Source organism: Propithecus coquereli, unplaced genomic scaffold, assembly GCF_000956105.1.
Source record: "Propithecus coquereli isolate 6110/MARCELLA unplaced genomic scaffold, Pcoq_1.0 Scaffold19, whole genome shotgun sequence".
NCBI lineage: Eukaryota > Metazoa > Chordata > Mammalia > Primates > Indriidae > Propithecus > Propithecus coquereli.
In genome coordinates this window covers 5,499,817-5,510,048 of record NW_012143856.1, presented here as the reverse complement: position 1 = coordinate 5,510,048, position 10,232 = coordinate 5,499,817, and the positions used below count along the sequence as shown (strand labels likewise).

Genomic DNA, 10,232 nt, shown 5'->3' with positions numbered 1-10,232 from the left:
TGCTTCTGAATCTTTATCATTCTTAGCCTGGACAGAATTCAGTAGCTGTACAATTTGTTCTTCTCGTCTTTCATCCATGTGTACTACAGCTCTCTATTTTGTGCAAAGGAAAAAGCATCTTTTTCAACATAAGAATGTGCAAAATTATTAACTAAAAAAAAATAAAGACAAAGTAATATGTGTTCAATAAACATATATAAAAGATATATATGATTGGTGAAGACAGTATATTTATGTCTCTTCCTACAACTTTGGCTCTCTTAACTCCAACGCTTACATATTAATTATTACGAATTTTTATCTTAAATTTTCAAAATTCTTAAAACCCAAATGGTCTGCCAAAAAAAAAAAAAAGTTGAAAACTGGAATATTTTGGTTGCAATGAGTACTTAAAATACTTATAATAAAAAGAAGAATAAAACAGGGAGTAAGAAGACTGAGCTCAGAAGTAATAAATAAAATTGATTAAGTGCTGATGGAGATGGTGATCCAATGTGGCAAATGAAGCAGTTGGCTTCAGAGAATGAGAATAAAAAAAACAACAGATTTGATACAAGATAAGACCTTTGGGGAGCTATGAAAATTTTTTAGAAATTTTAAATATGCATCTAAGAAATTTAACTACAGGCCAAGGTAAAAAAAGAATAAATGCCAAACCTAATTCTTTGGAGACTTTTGTTTTTCAGATATAGCAAGTTGAAAAACAGATTTTTCAAAGTCTATGGGCCTACAAACCTCAGGTTCTTTAAGATCCATAGTTAAGAATGTGCATATGAATCCACAGGCAACTGGAAACACGTGAGGAATGGGGAAAATTAAAGAGTGTAATGTTAAAGAACTGAAGAAAGAGGAAGGTGAAAGTATGAATGAAAAAAGTTAAAAATTGGAATGAGGAAGCCTTACCCTTAATAGGTATTTAATGGGGGTGGGAAAAGGGCAAGTGAAAAGAATTAAAGACAACTGTTTCAAATTAAAGGGTGAGCCCTGAAAGAAAAGCAGTAAGATCAGCCATTAGAGGGCTACTGTGCATCTTTCCTTCATCTCTCCTTCATTTGCCACCCTACTGCAATCTGGTTTTTACCTCCACAATACCACAGAAAGGGTTCTCATCAAGGTCACCTTGATGACCTTGTAGGTAAATCCAATAAATAGTCTCAGTCCTTACTTTACGGCATCTGTGCATGCCTGCCACTGATTACTTTCCCTTGTTTTTATACTCTTCTCTCCCTTAAACACTATTCTTGGATTCCAAAACAACACTCACCTTCTTATTCTTTTCTTCTCTGGCTACTCCTTCCTAGATTCTTTTGCAACCTCGTCTTCCTCAACCGGACCCTTAAATTTTCATGTTCTACAAATACAGCCTGATTATTCTACAGACCAGCAGCAATGGCATCATCTAGAAATAATTGGTCCCACCAGTCCTATATTTTAACAAGATGCCAGGTGATTCCTATGCATATTCAAGTTTGAAAAGCAATGGTCTACAGAATTCAGACATGGGCCCACTCTTCTCACTGTTTACTCCCATACTCCAACTACCATTCAATGGCCCATGAACTGCCAAATGCTCGTCTGCAGTTTAGATTTCTCTAGGCGTCAGATCCACACAGCTCTCTAGCTCCTGGAAATCTTCATTTGTAAGTCCTGTGACAATATCAAATTCATAGTGTCCTTAGCTGAGCCTATCTCCAACAAGCCTTCCCCTTATATAGGCATAAAAGTGTCATCCATTAACACTTGCTGTCCCCAGCCCTCCAGATAATCACAAATCATTTTGAGTTTACCTCCTAAATCACTTTAATCTGTCCACTTCCCTCTATCTCCACTGCAAATGTCCTAATTCAAGCTGTCATTTCTCACCTTAACTACTGCAGTGGCTACTTAACTGGCCTCCTTGCCGCAGAACTGCCTCTCTTCAATTCATTCCCTATAGTCCTACCAGAGTGAATTTAACATTTAAAATTCAGTCATGTCATTCTTTGTTTAAAGTGCTTTAATAGCTTACTACAGTTCTTAGGGAAAAGTCAATGAATCTCAAAGCCCTGCTTATTTTTCTAGCCAAGAGCTTTTCAATCTGCTGTTTGTGAAATTACATTAAAGAATCATTAACAGCATTAATAAAAACAGAGTGGAAAAAAAGTTCAAAAACAACAACAAAACCCAGAGTAATGCACAGGTAATTAAGTATTACCTTACAAAACTTTTGGTTTAGTTGTACATATATGTGTACCAGATTGTAAATGAAAATGTATTCCTTTTTGTGTGAAGTGGTCAACAACTTTGAAGTCTACTTCTCCATCCTCATCTCACCACACTCCACTTCCACGCTCTTACCTTTCAGTTCCGTGAATGCAGTCTTCCTGACTTCCATGTTGTGGCATGCTGCTACCCCTGCCTGAAGATCCGTTCCAAACCCAAAACCCCAAACACACAGACTTTGGTATCTTTCAAAGTTTGAGCTTAAGGAAAGTCTTCTAAAATACCTTGATTTGAGTCAGGTGACAGTCTATATTCTCCTTATCATAATACTTTCATTGTATTATAAATGTCTATAGCCTCTATCACTGTAAGGTAGGGACTATAATTAATAAAGTGCCTATGATACAGTCTCAAACACTGCCCTCAGTAAATATTTGTAGAGAGAACACTAAGAAAGCTCATTAGAATGCATTCAATTTGTAAACAGGAGGATTACTTTAAAAGTAAAAGCTATGGAAATTCTGACTGGGATGTAATCACATCAGGCTGAAGGTAGTCAAAGGAAGAGTTAGGATGAGCCCAATGAAAAATGCACACATTTAAAGATGAAGAGGTGCATTTTAGACAGGAGAATGGTATGACCCTGTAATAAAAAGCAAAAATAAAATGTTTACAAAAGCTAGAATTACATCACACTGGAAACATGGGCTCAGAGAGAAAAGTACATAGAGGAAAATCTGTTATGTTGAAGCCAGATTACTAAGATTCCCAGAAAACATGTTAAGAGGCCACTGAAATGTATCTGACTGAGACAGAAATGACATGATTTTCAATCTCAAGTTGTGAGCTCAGGAACGAAATGATCCTCCTTAAAGATCACCATGGATGGGTGGCTCTATTAAGGAAAGACTTAATGGGGAGCAGGAGTGAAAGCTAGAAGACTAATTAGGAGGCTATGAACAGAAAACAAAACAGTAGCTTGATCTATGGTAACTGCTGTAGACATTAGTGGTTGAATTTGAGATATATTAAGAAGGCAGAGCAGACGCATTTGCTGAAATGAAAGGGAAGAATCAAAGATAAATTCCATTTGGTCTTGGCAAGTAAATAAATGGTAGTGACATTTACTAAAATGAAGGTATGAGGATGGGGGTGGAAATCAAGGGTTCCATTCGTATCCTCTGCACAACTGGCTAAATACCTATCATGTGGAAATAATGAAAATGTTCCCTGACTTACATAACTTTTCATCTGTTTAGATCTTATTTTCCCAGCTAGACCATAAGCTCCCTGAATATTACATTTCTTCGGATCCCTGTAAAAACATGCATTAAACCTTGTTTGAAACAGAGGGTAAATAAAAGTTACATACTTATGACACAATTATTCTAATTTCAAGATGGTGTACATGTGCCTAACCTGATTTTCAAAAACCGGTTTGCTCAATGAACAATTTTAGACTGTCAAAGAAATGAGTTTGTCTTTTAAAGAGAAGAATGTGATAAGTTATGATAAGAAATGGAGAAAGCCTCCAAAACACGTCAATTAAAATAACATGGTTAAAAGAAAAAGAAATGGAATGGTTTGAAAATAGTAGACTAAATAATGATTTAATTACACTCTATAATACGAAAACTGCTTTTAATAAAGTCACTAAAAAGCTGTTCTAAAGCCTATATTAAGAAAGTTTCTGTTTAATGATAAAAGTTAATTTTTTTATTAGAAAGGCCACTCAGGGAACTTCATGTTTCCTTTACTACAGATCTTTAAGATGCAAATCAAACTGACAATCGCCTGAAGAGATTAAGCCAAATTATCTCTTGAAGTGTCTTCCACTTCCAGGATCCCAAGTTTCCTTCTCAAAGTGAAGGTGGCAATCAATACAAATTTTCCCACCCCAACATAGAAACAAAAAACCTGGGTTTGTGGCTGATAATTTTAACACTAACAATAAAAGCGGGATTATTTTTCTGAACGATCTACATTCAAAATAGTGTTTGGCTGCTTTTGTTCCGCGCAAACCTATCTCTAATGCAGAAAGCCGCTATTTTGGACTTCACCAAGCAAAGGACCTACATGAAAGTGACAATAATTATTCTAAGGAAAAGGACCAGAGATACGACAAAGACACCCCTAATAAAGTTAATTTCTGTTGGAACCTTGATTTAACATTTGTTTTGTCCACAGTTCTCACGTCCTTTAAGCAAAGTATACATTCAGCCTGCATAAATCCTGCTTCGGGTCACACGCGCATGGCTAACGTTAAGTGATGTAACACGCGCTGCAGGAAACTTGAGCAAAATACAGCTGCACCTCATTTACACTTCACAAAGCACGTGTATCAGTTAAGAAACAAAAGCAAGAAAAAAGGGGTAAAGAAAACCTGTCACGGCTCATCCCCTCCACTATCGAATCTCAGATTACCTCCTGTCTTTCCGCTTCCTTGTTCTTCTGTCCCTGTTTTTTCGCGTACCACAGGCCGATTTCGCGGCCTTTCAGGTGCCCGGGATGCCGGCCCCTGCCGCCACGACCACCCCCTCCTCCGCCGCCGCCTCCGGAGCCTCGGCTCCCTCCGTGGCCCCCTCGATGACCCCCTCCATAGTTCCCACTGGAGCTGCGGGGCCCTCCATCGCGGCCCCAGTTCTGATGGTAGTCATAGCTCATTGTCCTGGCAGAATACAACCCGTAAGAAACCGCAACCGCTAGAAATGGCGCCCGGGCCCGGAAGCGAGTGCGCGTCCACTTCCGTTTTGCTTCCGGCGCCCAGCGCGAGAGGGAGGGCCATTTAGCATCACAAGCAGCCGTTTCCGGTGACGCCACGGGCGGATGGCAGTGGTGGTCTGGAGAGTGACCCGGATTAACTTTTCTGTGTGAGGGCAACTGGGTTGTCTACCTTTGTACGTCTGGAGGAAGAACGAGCGAAAGGCTCGCAAGTTTTCTTTTCCTAGGCCTGGCAAGTGAGGAAATGACTTTTGGGTTGTACTTTATTACTCGTCGTTTACCGAGTGAAAGCATCTGGAGTATGCTATCAATTAGGCCCAGGATAGTAAGCGTTGATTGAAACAAAAGCACCCATGGATCGATGCCCTGTCTCCTAAAAGTCTCTAAAGAAGTAAGTGCCTCATACGTCTTGAAAACAGCCTGACATCTTTCAAATAATGACAATAAGTTTGAAAGTGCCCCTGCCTCCTTTAAAGGATTGTCATTATTTAGTACCTTTATCCCATAAGATAAGATAAGCATGTCTAACCCAAATTCAGTGCAGAGTACTTAGGCAACATGTGTAAATAAACAGCAATTGAAGATTCATATGTTCATTTGAAGCCATATACTGTTCGTTAACCAGACCACTTAGTGTTTTTGTGCAAGCTGTTCTTGAATAATGAAGTTATAGGGCCACACAGACTTGGATGTTCACCAGTGGATAGCCACTTCATTTATTTAAAAGTGCTGGGAAATACTCATTGAACCAAGCAAGTATGGCATGAGCTTTCATTTGCTTACAGTATTGGGGCGAAGACAAAAGCCATCATTGTGTAGTGAATTAAGAAAGGGAAATGCTGTATGCTATGAAGGGTCCAGAATACACCATTGTGGCCTAAAAATTATTTTGAGCAGAAGGCATTTGAATTTCTGAAATCTCTTACCTGCCCGAAAGCAGATAGCCACCTAAAAAAACTCAAAAGAGCTCAATTGTCCTAAATCTCCTCCTTGGGAGGGAACAGGGAAGACTGACTCATCACTGGAAACTACAAGTCCCCAGCATACCTAAACAGACACTGCCACAAAACCATCATATCTTGCATCTGTTTTAAGGTCCCAGTTATCTTTCCTAAAAGTCATTTGTTTTCCCGTAAGTGCTCTTCTTCCCCTCCCCTTCCCCTATTAAGGTAGTATATAAGCTCCAAACTCTAACTGCCTCCCTGAGTCTCATTTTTCTGTGAACTTCCTTATGTATGTGGTTAAGTCTGTCTTTTCTCTTTGGAAATAGGTAACATTTGACATTTTTATTAACTAGCTTCAGATGTCATATAGCATTGCTTCTACTATATTTTACTAGGTAGGACAGTTACAGATGCCCACCCAGGTTTAAGAGCAGTTAGGGCCTCACCAAATTATAGGAATGGAGCCAAAGTCACAGTAGAAGAAGAGCATGTGGAATGGGAGGCATTGTGCTCCTCTTCGAAGATACTATCTGCATTAGTGCTAACTCAGGCCCTCTCCAAAACCATGTTGGGGCCACCATTTTGACAGTTTTACAACTTTCTTATCACAGATACTCCCACTGCTGTCCATGTGACAACTAGAAATAGGAGAAGGGATAGTAATACTATAAGTAGCATTTATTGAGTGCTTATTACGTGCTAGGAACTGTGAGTGGGCACAATTTTATCTGTATTTTACTAGACTTAGGCCAAAATCTCAAGAAATGGAAGGACTAAAAAGAATGAACCCTCTCTTAGTTCCTGAAAAATACTGCAGTCTTAAGAAAATTAGGAAAAAAAAAAACCCTACTTGTCTATAAACATTCTTCATGTGTCCTTGCTTTATAAAGCTTCCATTTTCAATTATTCAAACCTCATTCGTCTAGTTATCAGAAATGTCTTAAAAATCCAAAATGGACATATTTTCAATCCTCTCCCTTATAAGTCATATTCTCAGTGGACATTTCACAATTATAACTACAAAGAGGGAGGATAGTGAAGTCTGCCCTGGAAAGATGATGTGAGGAAATGGAAATCACTGGCACATACGAAGTAGAACAAAAAAACCTCATTGTTACAGGAGATCACGTGAAGGTAGTGAGGATGGGGCAGAGGAGAGAGAGATGTGGTTGGATCACGACCTCCTGCCTCCACCTCAGCTTTTGCCACATCTCTGGCTTAGAGCTCTGAAAGCAGACCATGTTTTGAAATATATTTTTAAAAATCTCTGGTTGTAGATTTTAGTATATCCAGTGTTTGTGCTAACAAGAAAAATTACTGACTGAAGCCTTGTATTCCCCTAGAATTCTAGGAGATTTTATTTCTTAATTATTTCAAATTAATCTGTCCTCCTTTTTGCCAATTTTATCTGTTACTGCCACCTGCTTCTTTTGCTTTACTTATCTTTGGAGAATCTTTTAGACAAATCAGGATTTTTTTCCTGGTCTTCATCCTAAAATTGGTGAGGTCTCTTGATCCAAGAATACCAAACCTTTGTTCTACCCAAATCGATAAAATGTATTCTTCTTGAATAAAGAAGAGCATCATATCATTATCATGGTATGATTTCCATATAACACAGGAGGAGCTTAAGATCTATAAATTTCATTTTGTATCTTAGAGTTATATATGTAATGCTATGGCTAAAAGGGTTTTAGAGATCATCTAAATAATAATCCAACTGGGCTCACCTCATCCCCAATCTTTCTGACATCCAGTGCTCTTTTCACTGTACACCCAAGACAGTTACACACCAGGAAAGGTTATAGCTTGTGGTTATTTCAGTTTGTGTTCCTGTAGAACATAGATGGCAAACTCACGTGAGGATAATTCAAGGAGGGTTTATATATATGCATATAAAAACTATGTACTCAGGTGCAAGTGTAAAGAGACCATAAGACATTCCTATAAACTGGAGTTAGTAGCAACAGAGATGTTACCATCTCTAGGCATAATTGGATGAAGAGAGGAAACAGATACTGGCATCCTGAAAGAGAGCTGAATACAGTCAGCTGCCTAAAGGGACAGTGACCTTTGGTAAAAGGGCAGATCCATTTCAAGGTGATCTTGCAGGGAAAGAGTTAGATGAATAAGTCCCTGACCTCACTCTCCTCCTCTGTCATCTCTTGCTGGAAGTCCCTCTTGGTCAAACCCAAAGGGAAGCAGAGGGCATGCGAAGTGTATTGATATAGTTGGTGCAGATCAGTCTCTTGAAGCAGAAAGTAAGGTGGAGAAGAGTAGATGGATCTGCAGGAGAAAAGTTAACAAACATATCCAACATATTTTGATGCTCTTGGTTGGCATGAGTTGCAAATATCATGCCCCTAAGAGGCAGAGAACAGTAAGAGGATTTCCCTGTCCCTTTATTCCTTATCAAAACAGATATTATCTTCTTCCAGTCTCCTGTTTGAATCTAATTGACCAAACATTCTATGGTTCTGGATGGCATTGCTTACTCTGTGACTCAGGGCGTTTTGCAGGTAAGGGGTGGGAGTGAGGGTGTTCTCACCTTTAGGATAAGTTTCTGAAGGATGACAGGCCTGTCCTCTTATTGCCTTCTTATAGGGTGGATCCTTGATGATACCCAATCATAATTTTCTTATTTCACCCAAAATACTGAAAAGGAAATTTCTGTTTATTCTCTAATCATAAAAAGCAAACAAGAGTGACTTCTAGCAGGAAATTTGCAGACATTACATAGTCTCCTTTTCAGTTATACCAGGTATCCTATATTTTAGTGGAAAGAACATGTAGATTTGGTATAACTTGCTTAAGAATTATAGATCGGGTGACAATATAATTTATTATCTAAACTAGGACAGTTTTAATTGTGAAAGAGGACACCATTAATTATTATGCTGGGAAAACAATTGTAAAACAGGACCGTCCTAGGTCAACCAGACATTTGTATGAACAATTGCTATGTCTGCTGATTCCATCTGTTTCCTGTGAAAAGGAAAAAAAAAATGTTATTTGGTAAGATCATAGGGTTTCAGGATCCATATTAAACACCTTTTTGAGAGTCTTCCATACTTTCTATAATGCATTTTCCTTTGAAAACTACATAATCTCATTAAATTGGTGGATTTTCCTCACCTACTTTAAGCATGCATTCTTAGATACTAGGAGAAAATATCATGAAAGAGTGCTAGGAAAAAATTTTCTAATTCATAAATTTTTTGTAAATTTAAAAGGGGTCATGAAAACATAAGGTGTTAAGGCTTCAGGTGGCCCATAAATATGTAGCTTTACTACTCTGAGTAATCACGATTTCATCTATATCCTGATGTTTTTTGACCTTGACATTTCAAAGTTTTGGGGAGTTGTATTTCTACTAAGTGGTAGAAAGTAAAATTTACTTCTGAGGCTCATTTCTTTTCCTTTTTTTCTGGAAAAATTACCCAGTAGGACTCTGGGTATGTAAAGCTAAAGCAAAGATCCTCCCCTGTAACAAAGTGTTTCAAGACAATGTGCCTCCAAGAATCTAAATTGCTCTACATAATATTGCAAAAGATTGTTTTCAAAGTCATTTTATATTTGTATTTTTGAATGCTCAGTTCCAGCAAATTACTGCTTATTCTTGGGAGGAATATGTTTTTCTATGTTTATGTGAATGTTTGTGTATGTATATTCTTTATGTATTTGAAATTAGGACCCATGACTGTAGGAAAGACATGTAGATATGATCTTCCTTGTATCTTGAACTATAAAAGAGATCGTATAAACAAGCTGATCTATGTTCGGAGCATCATAGTCTGGACTAAAGTCTTGAGGTCACAAATTCATAGTTAAGACCAAAAAACTCAAAGTTAGGAAAATGTATCATTGTTGTATCATTGTGTGCAGTACCACCGCCTCTGCGTTTTGTAAGACTGGACAGTGACCACCATTTACATTCTACTCTGGTATGGTATGTCTAGTTGGGATTACAGGATGTTAAGACAGAGACTAGCTAGCTAGCTTGAGGGAAAAATGCAGGTTCCCCACCACACAACAGAAACATGGTGCTAGCAGGAGTGCTCAGCAAAATTGTTACAAAGTAGACTAGGCAGGTACCAAGGTCACACTGGGCCTGGGGGAAAGTGCCCAACACTTTCTTGGGTGTCCCAGCACTTTCTTGCCCTGAAAGGGTCAGCTAAAACGAACCCTGACTGCTTTTCTTTTGAGACAAAGTCTCACTCTGCCACCCTGGCTAGAGTGCAGTGGTGTCATCCTAGCTCACTGCGTCCTTGAACTCCTGAACTCAAGAGATCCTCCTGCCTCAGCCTCCCAAGTAGCTGGTACTACAGCTACCACCTCACCCGGAATAATTTTGATGGGGTATCA

General features: G+C 38.7%; 1 protein-coding gene across 1 annotated transcript in view; it reads right to left on the bottom strand.

The window, feature by feature from the left end:
- The window catches only part of DHX36 (DEAH (Asp-Glu-Ala-His) box polypeptide 36), a 71,534-nt gene extending 66,601 nt beyond the window's left edge, over positions 1-4,933 (bottom strand). The window contains exons 1-2 of the mRNA XM_012642853.1: positions 4,627-4,933; positions 2-93 (exon numbers count right to left, since the gene is read on the bottom strand). Coding sequence (XP_012498307.1) covers positions 2-93; positions 4,627-4,866 — 332 coding nt within the window. The 5' untranslated portion in view covers positions 4,867-4,933. The remainder of the gene's footprint in view (position 1; positions 94-4,626) is intronic.
- Positions 4,934-10,232: the final 5,299 nt, after the last annotated feature.